The sequence below is a fragment of the Pristiophorus japonicus genome, unplaced genomic scaffold (assembly GCF_044704955.1).
Source record: "Pristiophorus japonicus isolate sPriJap1 unplaced genomic scaffold, sPriJap1.hap1 HAP1_SCAFFOLD_2733, whole genome shotgun sequence".
NCBI classification, from domain to species: Eukaryota; Metazoa; Chordata; class Chondrichthyes; family Pristiophoridae; genus Pristiophorus; species Pristiophorus japonicus.
Genome location: NW_027252487.1, coordinates 1 through 24,323, shown reverse-complemented (window position 1 = coordinate 24,323; position 24,323 = coordinate 1). Strand labels below are relative to the sequence as shown.

Genomic DNA, 24,323 nt, shown 5'->3' with positions numbered 1-24,323 from the left:
CAATGCTGGAGCTGCCCGATCAGGGTTAGGATCACCGATTCAGGCAAAGGCTGTTCTTCTATTTGCGTTGCTGGGATCAGCTCCAGTGGATCTCAGTATCAGGAGAGGTTTCGTCAGCTTCAAGCATTTTATTTTCAGCAACAGTAGCTGATGAAAGGTTTGAGTCCCTCATCGCGTGTCAGTCAGGAAGCCCATCAAATCTGGCATTCATCGTTCATCAAGTGACTTTCATGGCCACCTTGGCACATCTCCACTTTCATCCTGCCCATCACGTCAGACATCTGAGCCTGGTGAACCTGTACCTCATAGCAATCATCCATTATACACGAGGACTCCGCTGTACAGACCTCATCGCTCAATGCCAACAGATGTTTGTGAAAGAAACCCAACCGTGCGCTGACAGCCCATTGCGGCTTCAAGTGGCAGCTAGTTATCACCTCCTTCATCCTGTGCTGTGGCCGCGAATTCCAACATTGTTGGCACACGGTTAGCTCAGGAGATATTTTACACATGTCTACGGACGCAAGAACAATCATGGACAGGTAAAGACCCTCGGGTCCATCCAAACTGTGCCACACCTTCTGTATCACAGTATATACACTCCCCGCACCACGCAAAGCCCGGTGATCTCCGGGGACCAACGATCCCAGCAAGCTGCGCTTTGTCCCGCGTGACCCGTTTCTTTTAACGCGCGGTCCCATTACATTTCTGCGCAGGCGGGGTGTTTACAGCGTGACAGCCGGCGAGTGGCCTGCCCGGGGCCTTGCAGACGACTGAGCAGACGGGAACTTTGCCTGGGAGGAAGAGGAAGAAGGGGGCGGGGAATCTGGGAAAATCCTCTCCGTCCCCATCTAGGGGATCGCAACGAATCCAGGAGTTCACCATCGTGCCGCACCTGCCTTTTGTACGTGGTGATCTCGCAGATTGGTTTATCGAAAAGCAAAGCCAATGGGTTTCTGTAGTTCGAGTGGTTGACCTTTTGGGCAGAATGAGAACAATGGAGACCGGGGAACAAGGAACAATTGCAGGTTCGAGGGGGTTAGCGATGAGCAGGGAGGGATAATTAACCCCATCACTGCCGAGGCTACCTGATCAAAAGTCTGTGCTTACTTTTTATTCTCTATTTCCATCATACAGAAAAAAAACCCTACCAAAAGGTTTAAATATACCGAACGAAAAAAAGTGCAATTATGTAGCATTATAGTTCCACACATGCACTGACACACGTGTGCACAAAGACATGTGTACACCCACACAAACATGCATACATGTACACACAAAAATACACGCACTGCAATGTCCCCTCTAATTCTTTGCGGGGGGGCAGGGGCGCACAGGCCATTCAAAATTTTGCGCATGCGCGGTTTTCTCTATTTAAAAGCCAGCCCACGGGACCTTCAGAGCGCTGCACAGCCGCGCAGCTTAACGGGAACGTTGATGCGCTGATACACGTGCGCGCACTTGCGCAAATGAACACTCAAGCGCATGCAGTGCAAGGGGACGGAGAATACGGCACGACACATCAGAATATTCAATTCGTAAAGCAGGGGAGGGAGCGAGGATCACCACTCGAGACCCAGTTAAACTCCAGGTGTTGAGCAGGTTGCTCCAGTCAACGGTGGGAATTTCGCCAGCGAAATCGGAACGCATTGGGAGAAAAATAAGTGGATCGAGAAGAGTTGGCAAGGATGGGGCTAGACGGCGGAAGGGTGGAGGGGAGTGTTGGGTCAGTGGACAAGGCAGCTCGAAGGGTGGCTGGTGCATGTGAACTGGCTGAAGAAAGCAGGCATTTTGGATTCTGGCCAAACTGAAGACTTCCTTTCCTCGTTAAATTGAAAACTAGCCAGAAATGTTTCAAATATATTTACCACATGGGTTGTGATTTTCCTGTACAAGGTGGAAAATTATGATCAGTGATACTAACCTCCTCCAACCTCCACCGGTTCAAGACCCTCAGGTAGGCTCCTGGACGTCCCGTTAATCTAAGAGAAAAGTACAATCACCGACTGATAATACTAAGAGCTATATTTTCCTCCTTTAGTAAGAAAAATTATTTTTTTTTTTTAAATGGATTTAAATGCCCACCAATTAAAATGGCAACTGGTGACAACATCCTACTCAGAGTTCATGGAACATAAGAAATAGGAGCAGGAATAGGCCATACGGCCCCTCGAGCCTGCTCCGCCATTTAATACGATCATGGCTGATCCAATCATGGACTCAGGTTGACTTCCCAACCTGCTCCCCATAATCCCTTATTCCCTTATCATTTAAGAAACTGTCTATTTCTGTCTTAAATTTATTCAATGTCCCAGCTTCCACAGCTCTCTGAGGCAGTGAATTCCACAGATTTACAACCCTCGAAGAAATTTCTCCTCATCTCAGTTTTAAATGGGCGGCCCCTTATTCTAAGATCATGCCCTCTAGTTCTAGTCTCCCCCCATCAGTGGAAACATCCTCTCTGCATCCACCTTGTCAAGCCCCCTCACAATCTTATACGTTTCGATAAGATCGCCTCTCATTCTTCTGAATTCCAATGAGTAGAGGCCCAACCTACTCAACTTTTCCTCATAAGTCAACTCCCTCATCTCCGGAATCAACTTAGTGAACCTTCTCTGAACTGCTACCAAAGCAAGCAAATATGGAAACCAAAACTGTATGCAGTATTCCAGGTGTGGCCTCACCAATATTCTTTACAACTGTAGCAAGACTTCCCTGCTTTTATACTCCATCCCCTTTGCAATAAAGGCCAAGATTCCATTTGCCTTCCTAATCACTTGCTGTACCTGCATACTATCCTTTTGTGTTTCAGGCACAAGTACCCCCAGGTCCCGCTGTACTGCAGCCCTTTGCAATCTTTCTCCATTTAAATAATAACTTGCTCTTTGATTTTTTTTCTGCCAAAGTACATGACCTCACACTTTCCAACATTATACTCCATCTGCCAAATTTTTGCCCACTTAGCCTGTCTATGTCCTTTTGCAGATTTTGTGTGTCCCCTCACACATTGTTTTTCCTCCCATCTTTGTATCGTCAGCAAACTTGGCTACGTTACACTCAGTCCCTTCCTCCAAGTCGTTAATATAGATTGTAAATAGTTGGGGTCCCAGCACTGATCCCTGTGGCACCCCACTAGTTACTGATTGCCAACCAGAGAATGAACCATTTATCCCGACTGTTTTCTGTTCGTTAGCCAATCCTCTATCCATGCTAATATATTACCCCCAACCCCGTGAACTTTTATCTTGTGCAGTAATCTTTTATGTGGCACCTTGTCAAATGCCTTCTGGAAGTCCAAATACACCACATCCACTGGTTCCCCTTTATCCACCCTGTTCGTTAAATCCTCAAAGAATTCCAGTAAATTTGTCAAACATGACTTCCCCTTCATAAATCCATGCAGACTCTGCCTGACCAAATTTTACTTTTCCAAATGTCCTGCTACTGCTTCTTTAATAATGGACTCCAACATTTTCCCAACCACAAATGTTGGACTAACTTTTCATAATTTTAAAGATCTCTATTAGGTCACCCCTCAACCTTCTCCCAACCTGTTCACCCTTACCAGAAACGTAAGGTTATGCCTATCTGATATCATCCTTGTAAGTCTTCTCTGCATCCTCTCCAGCGCCTCTATATCCTTTTTAGAATATGGCAACCAAAACTGTATGCAGTGCTCCAAGTGTGGTCTAACAGGAAGGGCAGAAACTGACCAATCAAGGTGCACCTTCTTTCTCTGTCTGCCTGTTTCCTTATTGGCTTCTTCCACATTCCTCTCTCAAACTTCTTGTTATCTCATTTCTATTTCTCTATCCTGATCTTTCCCTCTTCTTCCCATCATACCTTCAGCTGCCTGGGCCCTAAACTCTGGAATTCCCTCCATAAACCTCTCCGCCTCTCTCTCCTCCTTTAAGACGCTCTTTAAAACCTACCTCCTGACCAAGCTTTTGCTCATCTGTCCTAATATCTCATGTGGCTCCTGCGAAATGCCTTGAAAGTTTTTCTATGTTAAAGGTACTATATAAATGCAAGTTGTTGCTGTAATAAATATATGATGTCCCACGATTTAACCAATGACTCTTCCATCTTCATATGGATTTGAAGACCATATATGGTCAGGTAGATAAAGTGGTCAAGAAGGCATATGGAATACTTGCCTTTATTAGCTGAAGCATGGAATATAAGCAGGGAGGTTATGCTTGAATTGTATAAAACATTAATTAGGTCACAGATGGAGTACTGCAGCAGTTCTGGTCACCACATTACAGGAAAGATGTGATTGCACTAGAGAGGGTACATAGGAGATTGATAAGGATGTTGCCTGGAGAATTCTAGCTGTGAGGAAAGATTGGATATTCAATAAGATCATGGCTAATCTTCAACCTAAACTCCACTTTCCTGCCCGATCCCCATAATCCCTTGATTCCCTCGGCCGCCTCTGTTCTAAAGGAAAACAACCCCAGCCTATCCAATCTTTCTTCACAGCTAGAATTCTCCAGGCAACATCCTTGTCAATCTCCTCTGTACCCTCTCTAGTGCAATCACATCTTTCCTGTAATGTGATGACCAGAACTGCTGCTGTACTCCATCTGTGACCTAACTAATGTTTTATACAATTCAAGCATAACCTCCCTGCTCTTATATTCCATGCTCAAGAGGCCGAATGACCAACTCCTGCTCCCAATTCTTATGTTCTTAACAAGAAATTTGAGAGAGGTCTATGAGAGAAAGAAAACAGGCTGACAGCAAGAAAAATGCAATCAGCAGTGAATAGCCAGAAGGGAAAATAGACTGGGAGAGCAAAGTACTGGGAGAAACAGAAATCTCGAAATTGTCACCTTGCGAGTTTCTTAATGGGCTCATTTTCCAAGTTCAAAATTCAGAAACCTTGGGAAGAATGAGATTAGAAAACCACCTCCCTGCCCAGGACAATGACAAAGATTCCCAGGGAAGTAGCCGACTCATGGGGTCAAATGATACTATTTTTTTAAAAAAAGAGCTGGATTGCGATTGGTCAGGAAAAGGGGATTGAGGGCGATGGAGAGGCATCAGGAGCCTGATGGATTTTCCAGAGGTGAGGGTGAGGGAAGGAAGGAAAGGAAATTTAGTGTCACGAAAGTAGGAAATTGACAAGTGGTGTGGGTGGGAGCTTGCAATGGAATAAATCCGAGCCGGACTGGGAATGGAGCGGGAGGGAATCTGTGATATGAACCGGACATGAACGCTGATGGAGGGGGGCTGATGGCACCAAAGGCTTTTTCTTGTGTCAGATTCCATGCCGGAACAGAATTAAATTGCAGGAAAATACCAAAAAAAAACTGAGCTCTGATCAGGATGAACGTCTTGAATTTATTGTTGCCTTTGAAGAGTCAGAGTATATTTTTCCCCTCGGGTACTGTTCCAAATGATCATAAAATGGCTGCGGAATCAACCCTCAATGTACCCGGTGTTTATCCATCTGACCTTACCCCGAGTTTCCCCGTTACAGTTTTCACAAGCCTAGAACTAGCTTTTTGTTTTATTAATTCACAGACGTGGGCATCGCCAGCATTTAGTGCCCATCCCTAGTTGCCCTCGAGAAGGTGGTGGTGAGCTTGAATACAATGGAGTGTCTTGCTAGGCATTTCAGAGGGCAGTTAAGAGCGAACCACATTGCTTTGGGTCTGGAGTCACATAGGGATAGGCCACAAATTTCCATTCCCGAAGGACATTAGTGAATCAGATGGGGTTTTATGACAACAATCCTTTTCTAAGTCACCATTACTGATACTAGCTTCTTTTTTTTTCCCCACCCCCTCCTAGATTTATTTAACTGAATTTAAATTCCCCAGCTGCTGTGGTGGGATTTGAACTCGTGTCTCTGGATCATCAGTCCAGTTACATAACCACTATGCTACTGCACCCATTGATGTCAGGAGCCAGGTGTTGACCAACAGCACCAGTCAGGTTAATGAACGGATTGACCCCTAATTGGCCACTGCCATTTCTTTACACAACCAAAATTGGGATTAAGAACAGACCTGGTTTTGTTTGTTACTAAGACCGACTACTTCCACCTCCGTTACATCGCCCGTCTCCGCCCCTGTCCCTGCCTCAGCTCATCTGCTGCTGAAACCCTCATCCATGCCTCTGTTACCTCTAGACTTGACTATTCCAACGCACTCCTGGCTGGCCTCCTACATTCTACCCTACGTAAATTGGAGCTGATCAAAAACTCAGCTGCCCGTGTCCTAACTCACACCAAGTCCCGCTCACCCATCACCCTCCGTGCTCGCTGAGCTACATTGGCTCCTGGTTAAGCAACACCTCGATTTCAAAATTCTCATCCTGGTTTACAAAATCGCTCCACGGCCTCACCCCTCCCTATCTCTTGTAATCTCCTCCAGCCTCACAAGCCCAACCCCCCCCCCCCCCCCTTGAGATATCTGCGCTCCTCTAATTCTGCCTTCCTGAGCATCCCTGATTATAATCGCTCTACCATTGGTGGCCGTGCCTTCTCTGTTGCCTAGGTCCCAAGCTCTGGAACTCCCTGCCTAAACTTCTCTGCCCCTCTTTCCTCCTTCAAGACGCTCCTTAAAACCTACCTCTTTGACCAAGCCTTTGGTCACCTGCCCTAATTTATACTTTCTACTGTCAATAACACTCCTGTGAAGCACCTTGGGTAATTTCACTACATTAAAGGCACTATATAAATACAAGTTATTGCTGAAGATCCACCTCCTTTCCGTTACGATCAATACTCGGAGGAAAATGTACCCTTGAACAATTAGTGCATACATGCATGGGAAGATAGTCATTCAAACTCAGTACCTTTAAATTTAAGCTGTAAAACACACATGCATTAGTCTAATCACTGAATGTACAGCACAAGGGACCATTCAGCCCATCATAGAATCCTAGAAGTTTACTGCATGGAAGGAGGCTATTTCAGCCCATCGTGTCCACGCCGGCCAACAAGAGGCTATCCAGCCTAATCCCACTTTCCAGCTCTAGGTCCATAACCCTGCAGGTTACGGTACTTCAATTGCACATCCAAGCATTTTTTTTTTTAAATGTGGTGAGGGTTTCTGCCTCTACCACCCTTTCAGGCAGTGAGTTCCAGACCCCCACCACCCTTCTGTGTGAAGAAATATCCCCTCAAAATCTCACCCCAATTACTTTAAATTTATGCCCCCTGGTTGTTGACCCCTCTGCTAAGGGAAATAGACCCTTTCTATCCACTATATAGAGGCCCCTCATAATTTTACACACCTCAATGAAGCCTCCTCTGTTCCAAGGAAAACAAACCCAGCCTATCCAATCTTTCCTCACAGCTTAGATTCTCCACTCCCAGCAACATCCTCGTAAATCTTCTCTGTACCCTTTCCAGTGCAATCATGTCCTTCCTGTAATGCGGTGACCAGAACTGCATGCAATACTCCAGCTGTGGTCTAACCAGTGTTTTATACAATTCAAGCATTAAACCCCCCCCCCCCCCCCACTCTTGTATTCTATGCCTCGGCCAATAAACGTAAGCATTCCGTATGCCTTCTTAACCACCTTATCCACTGGGCCTGCTACCTTCAGGGATCTAGACATGCACTCCACACTTCACTTCAGCGTCTTACCATTTAATGTGTATTCCCTTTCCTGGTTAGCCCTCCCCAAATGCATCACCTTACACTTCTCTGGATTAAATCTCATTTGCCACTGTTCTGCCCACCTGACCAGTTGATTGATATCTTCTTCAATATCAACCACACAGCCGATTTTTGTATCATCTGCAAACTTTTTAAGCATACCCCCTATGTTCAAGTCTTGATTTTTGATGTATATCACAAAAAGCAAGGGACCCAATACTGAGCCCTGCGGAACCCCACTGGAAACATCCTTATAGTCGCAAAAACACCCATCACCCATTACCCTTTGCTTCCTGCCTCAGCCAATTTTGGATCCAACTTGCCACTTTGCCCTGGATCCCATGGGCTTTTACATTTGTGACCAGTCTGCCAGGTGGGACCTTATCAAAAGCTTTGCTAAAATCCATATACACTGCCCTCATCGACCCTCCTGGTATAGTAGCTGTGCTGGCGCTGGCTCTGTATGTGGAAATATCTCCTCTATTTCCCTGTATCCCTTGCTATCCCCGGGAGTCGGAGGCCAAGTAGACAGTTGAAATCTGCGCTCTCCTCCCTCGACAGATATCGTAAGCTGCCGATACCAACACCTCCCGGGGTTCCCATTCTGGGATCTGTCCAGTAACGAGGGAACAGCGCTAAATGCAGTTCTTTCCCGAACTCCGCGCCCGCAATATTCAAACAGGAGCAAATAATCTCAGGCTGGAGTTCCTGGAGCCTCGAGGGCCAGAATCCCAGGGATCCGGGGCTGTGTGTGCCCCAAAATTGCGTACACCCCCTCCACTCACTCCTGCCTCCCCCCCCCCCTCCTCCCATTAAGCTTGCTCGCAGACGGTAAATATTATCGACACAGTCAGATCTGTTTGAACGTGTCACTTTTTAAAACAACAAACGACAATCTGACCAGCTCCCGAGTAATGGATTTACCTGCCCAGGAAAAACGCGATGTAAAACGTGGAGCTGTTCAGGTTAACAAATTGAAACAGAAACATTTTTAGTGTGAAGCTGTTCTCCCACTCCGACTCCGTCCGAGGCTGTTCTGTGAGAGAGAGAAAGAGAGAGAGAGAACAACAAGAATAATTCAGGCTTCATTCCCGGGCTGTAGGAACCAGAGATGAACATTGTTTTAATCCGGACATTATTTACCCTTACTTCTATTGATTAAAAAATAGACTTGCATTTCTATAGCGCCTTTCACGACCACCGGAAGTCCCAATGCATTTTACAGCCAATGACGTACTTTTGGAATGTAGTCACTGTTGTAATGTAGGAAACGCGATAGCCAATTTGCGCACAGCAAGCTCCCACAATCAGCAATGTGATTATAGCCAGATAATTTGTTTTTGTGATGTTGATTGAGGGATAAATATTGGCCAGTATTAACTCCCCTGCGCTTCTTCAAAATGGAGCCATAGGATCTTTTACATCCCCCTGAGAGAGCAGACGGGTCCTCGGTTTAACGCTTCATCTGAAAGACGGCACCTCCAACAGTGCAACACTCCCTCAATACTGCCCCTCCGACAGTGCGGCACTCCCTCAGTACTGCCCCCTCCGACAGTGCGGCACTCCCTCAGTACTGCACTGGAGAGTCATCCTGGATTTGTGCGCTCAAGTCCCACGACCTTCTGACTCAGGAGGCGAGAGAGAGCGACCCACTGAGCCACGGCTGACTCGAATTTACGTAACTTGCACTTTTGATAAAGAAGTTACTCACCAGAGATGTCCCGGTCCCCGTTCATTGAATAAAAGTTACGTCACGTAAAAGGAGAGTCAAAAACCAAGGTAGCAACAACAGCAAGTATTCAGGGAGTCAGCCGCCCCACCCCCCGCCCCCACCATCATCATCATCCCTCCGACCATCCCACTGAGACCCTCCCCTTTCCCCAATCCTACCCGGTGCTGGATCGCATTAGTCCCTTTTAGCTATCGCAGGACGTTTTCAAACATTGACCAATTGAATAGCACACGTGTTGGCATTTAAGACCCAATTTGAACTGGACCCCACACGGTGAGCTCAGAGTTGCAGTTGTGTCAGGAAGGGACACAGAGGGGAGCCCAAACTGCGGAGTGCGGGAAGGGGCAGAGTGATGCATGGTGGGGGGGTGCACAGGGTGATTAGCAGAAACTCGGTGGGGCGGGAGAAGGAGGTGAGGAGAATTGTTTTTACGCAGCGAGTTGTTGTGATCGGGAACGCGCTGCCTGAAAGGGCGGTGGCAGTAGATTCAATAGTAACTTTCAAACGGGAATTGGATAAATACTTGCAAAGCAAACATTTGCAGGGCTGTGGGGAAAGAGCCGGGGAGTGGGACTAATTGGATCACACTTTCACAGAGCCGGCACAGGAACGATGGGTCGAATGGCCTCTTTCTGTGCTGGATCAGTCTGTGATGTTTAATCAGGGGTTCGGCATCAATGAAATGGAAATCAGCTGGGGTTCAAAGTGAGATGCAGATCCGTATCCACCAGATTTCCACCCAACCTCAGTGAAAGTTAGAATCTACTCCAGTGTCTCATTCCGTTTTACGCATGTGCAGACTTAGCTTCCCCAAAACAGACCATCGGTAGAGAGGCGCAAGGACTCACCTAAATTGGTCAGAAGTAGAGCAACTTTCTCGTACAGCTGAAAAATATATTTTAAAAACATTACTGTCGCGACATAAAACTCGGATGTGGTCAGTTTCTCGCGTTACGAAAGTGGATTTACTGACTTGTGCAAAGATGCTGAACGAACGACGCGATAACCAGGCTCCCGGGGATAAGTCAGGTGGAGGTGGCATTCGGAAACCCTTCAGGAGTCACTCCAGGACTGGCTCGATGGACCATTTGGTCTTTTCCCAACCTTCGTGTTTGTATGTTTGTAATACACTTGGACCCCAAAGGGGAGGAGTCTGTTAGACAGGCGGTTAAGAAAGCAAATGGCATGTTGGCCTTCATAGCAAGGGGATTTGAGTACAGGGGCAGGGAGGTGTTGCTACAGTTGTACACGGCATTGGTGAGGCCACACCTGGAGTATTGTGTACAGTTTTGGTCTCCTAACCTGAGGAAGGACATTCTTGCTATTGAGGGAGTGCAGCAAAGGTTCACCAGACTGATTCCCGGGATGGTGGGACTGACCTATCAAGAAAGACTGGATCAACTGGGCTTGTATTCACTGGAGTTCAGAAGAATGAGAGGGGACCTCATAGAAACATTTAAAATTCTGACGGGGTTAGACAGGTTAGATGCAGGAAGAATGTTCCCAATGTTGGGGAAGTCCAGAACCAGAGGTCACAGTCTAAGGATAAGGGGTAAGCCATTTAGGACCGAGATGCGGAGGAACTTCTTCACCCAGAGAGTGGTGAACCTGTGGAATTCTCTACCACAGAAAGTTGTTGAGGCCAATTCACTAAATATATTCAAAAAGGAGTTAGATGAGGTCCTTACTACTAGGGGGATCAAGGGGTATGGCAAGAAAGCAGGAATGGGGTACTGAAGTTGAATGTTCAGCCATGAACTCATTGAATGGCGGTGCAGGCTAGAAGGGCCGAATGGCCTACTCCTGCACCTATTTTCTATGTTTCTATGTTTCTATTCCGACTCGGGGACCTGAATAGCAACAGATAACTATGTACTGGCCAATCAGCGTCACATTGCCAACGGAAGGTAGGGTGAACCAAACTAGAGAAGGTACCAGATAGTAGCCGCAGCGATCACGAAATTATACAGAGTACCTGTACAACGATTTCATGAGGAGGCTCTCACTCGAAGCCTTCACTCCAACTCGAGCAAAGAGCAGCTCTTGGGAAAGGTCAGTGAACAACAGGCTTGAACTGTTGAGGAGCACTGAGGCTAAAGGGTTGCTCGGTGACTTGTGTACAGGATCGATAGGCTACCCAGGCATCGCCCACCTGAAATACAGACCTTCACCAGCACTTTGGGCAATCTTAGCCAATTTAAAAATTGCAGTTGTCTTAAAAATTGTTGCAATTTGGAACGCGTTGCTTAAAAAAGGCGGTGGAAGATGATTCAATGGTAACGTTCAAAAGGGAATTCGATAAATATTAAAAAGGGGAAACGTTTGCCGTTCCCTCGCGATGTTTTTTGGTGCGTGGTCCCTACCACTGGCTGCACGACCCAAGTGCAGCCTCTTACATTGAAAGCTGGTGAGTGGCCTCGGCTGGACCTACAGACCCCTGCGCAGCTTGCTGGGAACGTTGTCTGTGGGGAAAGAGCAGGGGGGAGTGGGACTAATTGGATTGCTCTTTCACAGAGCCGGCACAGGCACGATGGGCCGAATGGCCTCCTTCTGTGCTGCGAGATTCTAAGATTCTGAGAAGTTGGTGCCACCAGCACTATGAGGGGAGTGCCGCGGAGTATTCACGGGCACAATCAGCGCGGTAGCCCACAGTATTGGATTCTGGCAGATCGCAGTCAATGGGAACTGCTTTCAGACAGAACTCCAGTCAGCGAAACCCATGGAAAATACATAACTGATTTAAACATTGGCAACTAGAACAGAGCATCCTCATTCCACTGCAAATCCATTCACATGTGGTTAGTCCTCAATCTTCAGAATTTGCAGCAGCAAAGATTCAATACGTTGAAACTTTTTCACAAAATATTCCCGATTGTTTTCACAATGATGGAAGCAGATTCAACACTATGTTTCAAAAATGGGAATTGGATAAATGCTTGAAGGGGTGCAGGCGGTAGGGCGAGGGGGCGCGAGCGGCGGCAGAGTGGGACTACAGTCAGAGTACAAATATACAAACCGCTAAAAGGTGCGACACAGGTTAGCAAGGCCATAAAAAAGGCAAACCAAGCACTCGGGTTTATTGCTAGAGGGATAGAATTGAAAAGTAAGGAAGTTAGGCTGAACCTGTAAACCTGCGTTAGACCACGCTTGGAGCACTGCGTACAGTTGTGGTCGCCATATTATAAAAAGGATATCGGAGAGGGTGCAGAGAGGATTTACAAGGATGATACCAGAAATGCGAGGGTGTACATATCAGGAAAGGATGAACAGACTGGGTCTCTTATCTCTTGAAAAGAGAAGGCTGAGGGGTGACCTAATAGAGGTCTTTAAAATGATGAAAGGTTTTGATAGAGTGGATACAGAGAGAACGTTTCCACTTGTGGGGAGAGCATAACTAGAGGTTATCGATATAAGATAGTCACCAAGAAATCTAATAGGGAATTCAGAAGAAACTTCTTTACCCAGAAAGTGGTGAGAATGTGGAACTCGCTGCCACAGGGAGTAGTTGAAGCGAATAGTATCGATGTATTTAAGGGGAGGCTGGACAAGCGTATGAGGGAGAGGGGAATAGAGGGTTATACTGACAGAGTTAGTAGGAGAGATGGGAGGAGGCTCGAGTGGAGCATAAACGTGGACTGGTTGGGCTGAATGGCCTGTTTCTGTGTCTTATATCCCATGTAATCCTATGTATTTGGGATAGCTCGTTCAAAGAGCCAGCACAGGTATGACGGGTCAAATGGTTCACTCGATTGATTCCTCCTATACCCTCTGAAGTTTATGTAGAATGAGAGGTGATCTCATTGAAACATACAATATTCTGAGGGGGATTGACAGGGTAGATGCTGAGAGGTTGTTCCCCCCTGGCTGGGGAGTCTAGAACGAAGGGGCATAGTCTCGGGATAATGGATTAAACATTTAGGACTGAGATGAGGAGGAATTTCTTCACTCGGAGGGTTGTGAGTCTTTGGAATTCTCTGCCCCAGAGGGCTGTGGATGCCGAGTTGTTGATTTTATTCAAGGCTGAGATCGATGGATTTCTGGACTCTGGGGAATCGAGATATGGAGATCGGTTGGGAAAGTGGAGTTGAGGTCGAAGATCAGCCGTGATACTGAATGGCGGAGCAGGCTCGAGGGGCCGAATGGCCGACTCCTGCTTCTAATTCTTATGGCTGTTTGAATCTGAATCTGTGATTGGATGGTTTTCTGAAGCGTTAAAATCAATGGAAGCGCTGCTCGATTCAATGTCTACAGCCTCAGCTGGTTCTGAACAGGCAGGCTGCCAACGACAATCTTACTGCATTCAAAAACACTGACCTGCCTCAATATCACCACATTGTCAGCAGTAGAAACAAGGTCTAACCTTGCCCCTGTTGGTATTTCTCAGGTTAAAGAGGATTCAAGTCAGAGGCACGATGTTCGTTAAAGATGTATTAAAGTAACGATTCAGGCAACATTTAATACATCAATGTAGTGACAACATGACAATGCTGTGGATACTTTGGTATAACCTGGTTTAGTATTGTTGATCTAAATTACAAAATATAGTTCCACCGCTGTGTATTTTTAGCAATAAGGGTTGACCTCTGTTGATGTATTCAATTTAATTTCTTTCTGACTGTGCTCAAAACAGGTTTCATTAAACTAGCTGGACTCTGGTTGCATTCCAAAACTCAAGCACATCAATCACTGTAATCAGTGCTTCTCAACAGAGAAGTCCTGAAAGAAAGACATGAATAATGCAAGGTGCAGGTTCAGTGTACTGCACCACCCACGCAGTACAAGCCTCTCTATGCAGCGCTCAAATGCAATTTAACAAAACATCAGTGTCTCGGTGCCAGGCGAAGACGGCTTACCACGTTGAGGAGCATGATGATGCAGAAGTTGATGCACACGGCAGTCCCCGTCGTAGCGAGTTGGGAGTTGTTCCTAATCAGGGCCCATTCGAACGCGGCAAAGATGCTTACAGTCACCACCCGGTAAATGACGATCCCAAAAACAGCAGCAATCACCACGCAGATCTGAGGGGGGGGGGGGGGGGGGGGGGGGAGAATTGAGAGAGAGATTTGTCAAACTAATCAATTGCGATCAGTCTCCGTTCAAAGGTGAGGGGGGGAAGGTGGGGTGTGGGGAGGGGAGATTCATGCTTCGGAGAAACCTTCAGCCACTTTCTTGCTGGGTCAATATCCTGGAACCCCCCACCCCCCACACCCCCCACACCCAACAGCACAGTGGGACAACCTTCGCCACGTGATGCACTCCAGTCCCTTTGTTGCCCACCTCTCGCGGAAGGCCGCGAGCGTACCGTTGGACACCGTGTGCTCCATCTCCAGGGACACCCTGGCTCGGATATAACCGTGGAAGGTAGGCAGGCAGTCAGTCGGGCTGAACGACTGGACTGGTTAATGGCCAAACCTGTGAGCATATATTACACCAGCGATACACACATCCCGAGAAATGAAGGAAATAATGTATTTCGGATCGTTGGGGAATGTTTTTGGCTGCATTTACACAGCAGCACTCAAGTGGAGTGGGTTTTGCGTAAAGCTTCAAACATTAGTTAAATCCAGGAATTAGAGACTCTCTTGCTGTGGAAGCTCAGTCGTTGAGTATGTTCAAGGCTGAGATTGATAGATTTTTGGACTCGTGGGGAAATCTAGGGATATGGAGCTCAGGCGGGAAAGTTGAGCAGAGGTCGATGATCAGCCAGGATCTGATTGAATGGCGGAGCAGGCTCGAGGGGCCGAATGGCCTACTCCTGCTCCTAATTCTCATGCTACTAGCTTCATCATTTATTATAATACTTTTCAAATGTGAACTCGTGTTATTAAAATGTCGTAAGTTCGAGTCTTAATCAAAACAAGCACAAGATATTCACAACATTGGTCTGGTCTTTGCTGGTGTGTAAATGTTGCACCGGAAAGGACACGGAATCATCTAATCAAAAGGGAACAACAGAAACTGCCCCATGGTAGAAATCGGAATTGCACAGGTCGGTCGGTCAGCGTGTGTAAAGAGATGTGGGTTAAATTTGCATGTTAACTATATCTGAAATGTTTACCAGTCTTTCCAGGGGTTGGAAAGAGCTGCTGTGTCTATCGGAATACGGGAACGGCGAGAGATAAAAGATCCAGGTCCATCTAGCTCGCCTTCTCCCACATGATAAAACGAGAATGGGGTTGTTGATCAATCACAGCGATCGAGCTCCATCAATGAGTCAACCACAGACCCAGACAGGAGGTGAGGAAAACCCACAGTGGGGGAGAGCTTTAGGAACCACAGGTCCCCCCTGTTCCCCCCCGAACTCGCTGCACTCACCACATGGCATGCCTCCCATTACTCGGGGACTCATTACCAGCATTTCCTGCTCTTGTATCTCCTGGTTGTTTTTCTGATGGTACATTACTGATAAACTGACACTCTGTTCCGAGCCATTCCTATGCTTCTTTGGCTATCCTCTGACAACAGATGAATTATTTTCTGTTCGCTTGGATTAGGACTGAATATTCTTACAAACTACAGCCAAGATAGATATTAAACACTTTCATCTTGTGGTGTCATTCAAAATTCACAACTCACTGCCCAAGAGTTATAAATTAATAATCCAGATTTTGCCCAAGAGTTATAAATTAATAATCCAGATTGGTTAATAAATTCAGTCACAGCTCCAAGAATCAGGGAATGTGTTGGGAATGGAAATGCTGCCCCCACTGGTCGAATTAAGCTAACCCGGATAATGGGTGGGTCCAGTACATTCACCTCTTCACATCACCCTAACCCAGGCTTCTCCAGATCAACGTTGGCCACACACGGCACAAGGAGTGATCATCCAAATGGGTAAGGCTATACATAAAAATTAGGAACAGGAGTAGGCCATCTAGCCCCTCGAGCCTGCTCCGCCATTCAATATCATGGCTGATCTGGCCGTGGACTCAGCTCCACTTACCCGCCTGCTCCCCGTAACCCTGACTTCCCTTATTGGTTAAAAATCTATTTATTTGTGACTGGAATACATTCAATGAGCTAGCCTCAACTGCTTCCTGGGGCAGAGAATTCCACAGATTCACAACCCTCTGGGAGAAGAAGTTCCTTCTCAACTCGGTTTTAAATTTGCTCCCCCGTATTTTGAGGCTGTGCCCCCTAGTTCTAGTCTCCCCAACCAGTGGAAACAACCTCTCCGCCTCTATCTTGTCTATCCCTTTCATTATTTTAATGTTTCTATAAGATCATCCCTCATCCTTCTGAACTCCAACGAGTAAAGACCCAGTCTACTCAATCTATCATCATAAGGTAACCCCCTCATCTCCGGAATCAGCCTAGTGAATCGTCTCTGTACACCCTCCAAAGCCAGTATATCCTTCCTTAAGTAAGGTGACCAAAACTGCATGCAGTACTCCAGGTGCGGCCTTACCAATACCCTGTACAGTTGCAGCAGGACCTCCCTGCTTTTGTACTCCATCCCTCTCGCAATGAAGGCCAACATTCCATTCGCCTTCCTGATTACCTGCAAACTAACTTTTTGGGATTCATGCACAAGGACCCCCAGGTCCCTCTGCACCTCAGCATGTTGCAATTTCTCCCCATTCAAATAATATTCCCTTTTACTGTTTTTTTTCCCCCAAGGTGCATGACCTCACATTTTCCGACATTGTATTCCATCTGCCAAACCTTAGCCCAATCGCTTAACCTATCCAAATCTCTTTGCAGCCTCTGTGTCCTCTACACAACTCGCTTTCCCACTAATCTTTGTGTCATCTGCAAATTTTGTTACACTACACTCTGTCCCCTCTTCCAGGTCATTCATGTATATTGTAAACAGTTGTGGTCCCAGCACTGATCCCTGTGGCACACCACTAACCACTGATTGGGATTTTCTTCATTAGAAAAGAGAAGACCAGATAGAGGTCTTTAACATTCTGAATGGGTTGGACAGGGTAGCTGTGGAGAGAATATTCCCACTTGAGAGAATCCAAAACGAGGGCCATAAATACAAGATAGTGACCCATAAATCCAATAGGGAAATACAGAGAAAGGTCTTTACCCAGAGAGTGGTTCGACTGTGGAACTCGCTGCCACAGGGAGAGGTTGAGGCGAATAGTGTAGATACTTTTAAAAAGAAACTTGGTGAGTACATTAGAGAAAGGGGGATAGAAAGATAGGCTGAGAGACTGAGATGAGGCAGATGGAATGGGAGGTGACTCGTGTGGAATATACACACCAGCACAGACTGGCTGGGCTGAATGGCCTGTTTCTGTGCTGTATATTCCCTGCAATTCAATTCAATGCAATTGACTAACCATGAAGAATATTCCAGAAGCTGATACGATGATTCTGCTGCACTTGTCGGTGAAAGCTTGATAAGGCTCTGGTTTCCCAGATATGGGATTCATGCGTTCCTTCTTGGAATATTTTGCCTCGAACTGGGGGCGAATTTCTTCCTGCAGGAGAAATTTAAAAAAAAGATTCCAGTTTCCTTGCTCCCAATGTTTGAGTTTCTGCAATAGGTTAGAAGCTCATACCCAATTCCTGGTCCGTGCTGTCAGCTGCTCCGCGATTGGTCTTTGCGGCTCTAAACTAAGAAAAACAATCACCACAACTCCTGCTCATCCAATCGACACCCAACAAGGCCAGCTTACAACTGCGACGCCATCCACAGTTAAATAGCCTGCAGCCACACGCACGATCTAATCACAGTGTCAGCTGTGGCTCAGTGGGCTGCACTCTCGCCACTCCAGTCAGGTGGTCATGGGTTCAAGTCTCACTTCCGAGAATTGAGCGTATAATCCAGGCTGACACTCCCAGTGCAGTACTGAGGGAGCGCCGCACTGCCGGAGGTGCTGCCTTTCAGATGAGATGTTAAATCAAAGCCCCATTTGCCTTCTCAGGATGTAAAAGATCCTCCGGCACTATTTCGAAGAAAACCAGGGGAGTTATACTCTGTGTCCTGGGCAATATATGTATCCCCCAACCAACAGTCAACTTCCGACAGTGCGGCGCTCCCTCAGTACCGCCCCTCCGACAGTGCGGCGCTCCCTCAGTACCACCCCTCCGACAGTGCGGCACTCCCTCAGTACCACCCCTCCGACAGTGCGGCTCTCCCTCAGTACTGCCCCCTCCGACAGTGCGGCACTCCCTCAGTACCGCCCCTCCGACAGTGCGGCACTCCCTCAGTACCGCCCCTCCGACAGTGCGGCACTCCCTCAGTACCGCCCCTCCGACAGTGCCTCTGTGCTAGGCTTAGGCCTCTGGATTGGGGCTTCTTGAACCCAGCACCTTTTGACGCAGAGGAAAGGAAAAGCAACCCACTGCGCCATGGCTTAGAACCAAATAAAAAATGTGAACAGTTGTGAATTTTCTCCCAAACCCGCCTTAACTGGTGATTCATTGATTGTTAATGAATGCGGGATTGGAGCCAATCAGAAGGTTTAACCCTGAGGCTGCTTTAAACGCCTGATGAACATTTGTTGTAGATGTGGAAAGACACAACATATTTAATTATATAGATTACAGGCAATTCTCGATTAACCGGGTCCCTCAGGGATTGGGCTACTCCGGGTAAACGATTTTTCTGTTGGGGCGAGTTTACATTTATAAGTTAAAACTTTAATGAATCAATACAATCAGCTACAAACAGTAATAAAAGATGGACATTACCAGCATGCATGTACAGGTTCTGTGCCTGGAACCCGTGCTGGCCCTGCCCCCGTACCCATCGTCAGCGACTGCAGCAGTGCACACACACACGCACGCACACGCACACACGCACACGCACACACAGCAAGGGCAGAGGAGGGTGATTTTTATGGTGAATGAGAGCGAGCGAGAGAGCGAGAGTGAGAGCGAGAGTGAGGAGAAAAAGAGAGAGAAAGAAAGAAAGAAAGAAAGAAAGAAAGAAAGAAAGAAAGAAAGAAAGAAAGAAAGAAAGAAAGAAAGAAAGAAAGAAAGAAAGAAAGAAAGAAAGAAAGAAAGAAAGAAAGAAAGAAAGAAAGAAAGAAAGAAAGAAAGAAAGAAAGAAAGAAAGAAAGAAAGAAAGAAAGAAAGAAAGAAAGAAAGAAAGAAAGAGAGAGAGAGGAGAGAGAGAGAGAGAGAGAGAGAGAGAGAGAGAGAGAGAGAGAGAGAAAGAGCAAATACAAATGAGAACAGTGTTTGGAAGGTGATTTTTCAAAATGATTTGGAGCTGTCTTTTTCACTTGCTAGAATCAGAATTTTAAATCCTGTTGCAACGGTTTCCCGTTGGATCCGTGTACGGATAATCGAGAGTTGCCTGTATTTCCATTTCTAATTTATACAAAGGACCAACTTTATAAATAATTCATTGCCCTCAAAGGTCAGCAGACCAGAAAGCGAGATTAACCCATCACTCACCTCCTCCTCTTCCCAGTCGATCAAATCCCAGTCATAAGCGATTACTGCCCGTCTCCGCTTCCAGAACTCCAGGAACACAGTGGCTGAGGGGAGAAACAGAAGTGAGACGAGGTTACACCTGAAGCCCGAGAGGCGGGGAAAAAGCCGCTGTTCAGTAAATTCCCATCGAAAAGGGAATGGAAGTGGGTCTCGTGTTGGTTAATAAATCAAAACCAACCTCGCTAAAACAGTAGCTTGCGCACAATTATAGATCACCATCGTTTGCCGTCTGTAGTGAGCACATTCTTGTCGTGGTTAGGGAAGAGATGCATTTAAGGGGAAGTGAAATAAACACATCAGGGGTATACCGACAGGGCAGGAGGAGGCTCGTGTGGAGCACAAACACCGGCACATAGAAACATCGACATAGAAAATAGGTGCAGGAGTAGGCCATTCAGCCCTTCGAGCCTGCACCGCCATTCAGTGAATTCATGGCTGAACATGCAACTTCAGTACCCCATTCCTGCTTTCTCACCATACCCCTTGATCCCCCTAGTAAGGACTACATCCAACTCCTTTTTGAATATATTTAGTGAATTGGCCTCAACAACTTTCTGTGGTAGAGAATTCCACAGGTTCACCACTCTCTGGGTAAAGAAGTTTCTCCTCATCTTGATCCTAAATGGCTTACCCCTTATCCTTAGACTGTGACCCCTGGTTCTGGACTTCCCCAACATGAGGAACATTCTTCCTGCATCTATCCTGTCTAAACCCATCAGAATTTTAAACGTTTCTATGAGATCCCCTCTCATTCTTTTGAACTCCAGTGAATACAAGCCCAGTTGATCCAGTCTTTCTTGATATGTCAGCCCCGCCATCCCGGGAATCAGTCTGGTGAACCTTCACTGCACTCGTTCAATAGCAAGAACGTCCTTTCTCAAGTTAGAAGACCAAAACTGTACACAATACTCCAGGTGCGGCCTCACCAAGGCCCTGTACAACTGTATTAACACCTCCCTGCCCCTGTACTCAAATCCCCTTGTTATGAAGGCCAACATGCCATTTGCTTTCTTAACCGCCTGCTGTACCTGCATGCCAACCTTCAATGACTGATGTACCATGACACCCAGGTCTCATTGCACCTTCCCTTTTCCTAATCTGTCACCATTCAGATAATAGTCTGTCTCTCTGTTTTTACCACCAAAGTGGATAACCTCAGATTTATCCACATTATACTTCATCTGCCATGCATTTGCCCACTCACCTAACCTATCCAAGTCGCTCTGCAGCCTCACAGCATCCTCCTCGCAGCTCACACTGCCACCCAACTTAGTGTCATCCGCAAATTTGGAGATACTACATTTAATCCCCTCGTCTAAATCATTAATGTACAATGTAAACAGCTGGGGCCCCAGCACAGAACCTTGCGGTACCCCACTAGTCACTGCCTGCCATTCTGAAAAGTACCCATTTACTCCTACTCTTTGCTTCCTGTCTGCTAACCAGTTCTCAATCCACATCAGCACACTACCCTCAATCCCATGTGCTCTAACTTTGCACATTAATCTCTTGTGTGGGACCTTGTCGAAAGCCTTCTGAAAGTCCAAATACACCACATCAACTGGTTCTCCCTTGTCCACTCTACTGGAAACATCCTCAAAAAATTCCAGAAGATTTGTCAAGCATGATTTCCCTTTCACAAATCCATGCTGACTTGGACCCATCATGTCACCTCTTTCCAAATGCGCTGCTATGGCATCCTTAATAATTTTACCCACTACCGATGTCAGACTGACCAGTCTATAATTCCCTGTTTTCTCTCTCCCTCCTTTTTTAAAAAGTGGGGTTACATTGGCTACCCTCCACTCCATAGGAACTGATCCAAAGTCTATGGAATGTTGGAAAATGACTGTCAATGCATCCGCTATTTCCAAGGCCTCCTCCTTAAGTACTCTTGGATGCAGTCCATCAGGCCCTGGGGATTTATCGGCCTTCAATCCCATCAATTTCCCCAACACAATTTCCCGACTAATAAGGATTTCCCTCCATTCCTCCTTCTTACTAGACTCTCTGACCCCTTTTATATCCGGAAGGTTGTTTGTGACCTCCTTAGTGAATACTGAACCAAAGTACTTGTTCAATTGGTCTGCCATTTCTTTGTTCCCAGTTATGACTTCCCCTGATTCTGACTGCAGAGCACCTACGTTTGTCTTTACTAACCTTTTTCTCCTTACATATCTATAGAAACTTTTGCAGTCCGTCTTAATGTTACCTGCAAGCTTCCTCTCGTACTCTATTTTCCCTGCCCTAATCAAACCCTTTGTCCTCCTCTGCTGAGTTCTAAATTTCTCCCAGTCCCCGGGTTCACTGCTATTTCTGGCCAATTTGTATGCCACTTCCTTGGCTTTAATACTATCCCTGATTTCCCTTGATAGCCACGGTTGAGCCACTTTCCCTTTTTTATTTTTATGCCAGACAGGGATGTACAATTATTGTAGTTCATCCATGCGGTCTCTAAATGTCTACCATTGCCCATCCACTGTCAACCCCTTAAGTATCATTCGCCAATCTATCCTAGCCAATTCACGCCTCATACCTTCAAAGTTACCCTTCTTTAAGTTCTGGACCATGGTCTCAATTAACTTTCATTCTCCATCCTAATGTAGAATTCCACCATATTATGGTCACTCTTTCCCAAGGGGCCTCGCACAACGAGATTGCTAATTAATCCTCTCTCATTACACAACACCTAGTCTAAGATGGCCTCCCCCCCAGTTGGTTCCTCAACATATTGGTCTAGAAAACCATCCCTTATGCACTCCAGGAAATCCTCCTCTCGGGTCGAACGGTCCGTTTCCGTGCTGTACTTTCTATGTATTTATTCCCGACTTCGAGCACGTGTCCTGTCTACTGGATCAGGAATATAGAATGTCCACTCAGCAAAATACCCAGAGCCCAAACATTGAGGAGGTCGAGCCAGTCAAAAGATTATGGGATAATCTTGCAAGATTATGCTGTTAGGGCTGAGCTTGGCTCGGGGTGGGGGCCAGGGGTGTTGGACTAGAACCACTGCCCCATGCTCAGTACTAGTGAGGGCGCTCGGTGAGGCCTCACGAAGTGGCCCGTTAACTCCATGCCCTGTCGGAGGTGTAGACTGCAGAGGATGGCACCGGCCTTGTTGCTGGAACTCGATGTGGTTTGTGATATTTAATTTTATCAAAATAATGTGTTGCTTCCCACATCTATCCCTTGATAATACGCATTCATGCTGATGGGAGGGGTATGAAAGTTACAGCGGGCGCGAGTCGGCCAGTCGATGGAAGATCGCAGTGCTGATTCACCACCGCTGGTCTTACGCGGCCGATAATTTCCTCCGTACCAACGGAAACTCACCCCACACGGCCATGAAAACGGCAAAGAATACCGTGGCTCCGTTGTCGAAGAGGTGAGTCACCTGCAAATAGAAAACATGAATCTTCTTCATTGGTGGAAAAATAAGTGGAAATGAACTGAACTCTGGCGCCGAACTTTCCAACGCCCCGTGGACAACCCATAATACTTCACCGGCAACGTTGCCTATTGCCTGCCTGTCCAAGGTCAGCAAAGAAATTCCAGAAATATCTTCTACCCTTCTCCCGCTCTTCACTCCCCCCCAAACATCACTTTTAGAGAGAAGCGCTGATTCCAGGCAGGTTTTTAAAACAGAATGTTTTGAATGGGGAGGGGTGTCCTCTACTCCTGGCTCCCTGAATGTGTGCACACCATCATCGGGTCCCTTCAGGTACACCGCTCAGGGAACTCACCATGGGCGTGTATTCATTTGAAAAGATTATTCACCTCAAGATTTCTTCAGCCCCGTAAAGCTTTCCGTGGTTTCTCCAAAGTGCCGCCTTATATTCTGACCTCACATGCATCAAGTATCTCCACGTGCACAGGTACAGAAAGCAAATCGGAAAGGCCAACGGAACAAGCGGCTGGAATACAAAGTGAGGCAGTGATGCTTCAGCTGTTCAGTCGTGTCAGAGCCCAAATTTGAGGGGCGATCCAACTGAAGTGTTTAAAATGATAAAAGGGATTCGATGGGGGCAAACACAGAAACTATTTCCTCTGGTGGCAGGAGTCCAGAACTAAGGGGACATCATAAAATTAGAGCCAGGTCATTCAGGGGTGATGTCAGGAAGCACCTCTTCACACAAAGGGTGGTGGGAATCTGGAACCCCCCCCCCCCACCCCCGCCACCCCCCAAAAGGACTGTGGTTGCTGGGGGACAATTTGAGCTTTCACAACCGAGATGGATAGATTGCTGCTGGGTATCGAGGGATTTGGAGGAAAGGCGGATGGACGGAGTGGAGGTACAGATCAGCCGTCGTCTGACTGAATGGCGCAGCAGGCTCAATGGGCCAAATGGCCTTCTCTATTTTCTCCAAATGGAAAATGTTTGCCAATCGACCTGCTCTGAAGATCAACCCTCTTCAACTGGCCTTGATCAAGCACCCTTGAAGACTCGTCACCGTTTTTCGGAGAGCATCAGATTGATTTTTACAGATCCAGTTGCTGATTCTAATGTGCTCAACAAGCAGAAACATTTATGGCCGCTTACGATGACCGTCATGTGTACTCTGCTGTCTCGC

At 46.7% G+C, this 24,323-nt stretch overlaps 1 protein-coding gene across 1 annotated transcript; it reads right to left on the bottom strand.

Moving 5' to 3' along the window:
- Positions 1-725: 725 nt before the first annotated feature.
- LOC139247598 (anoctamin-4-like) lies at positions 726-23,582 on the bottom strand. Its single transcript, XM_070871676.1, has 10 exons — positions 23,530-23,582; positions 23,086-23,146; positions 19,714-19,796; positions 17,646-17,786; positions 14,205-14,369; positions 10,200-10,236; positions 8,544-8,655; positions 1,925-1,982; positions 896-976; positions 726-794 (listed from the first exon to the last, which is right to left on the bottom strand). The coding sequence occupies exons 2-10, from the start codon at positions 23,096-23,098 to the stop codon at positions 726-728; spliced, it is 759 nt and encodes a 252-aa protein (XP_070727777.1). The 5' UTR covers positions 23,099-23,146; positions 23,530-23,582.
- Positions 23,583-24,323: the final 741 nt, after the last annotated feature.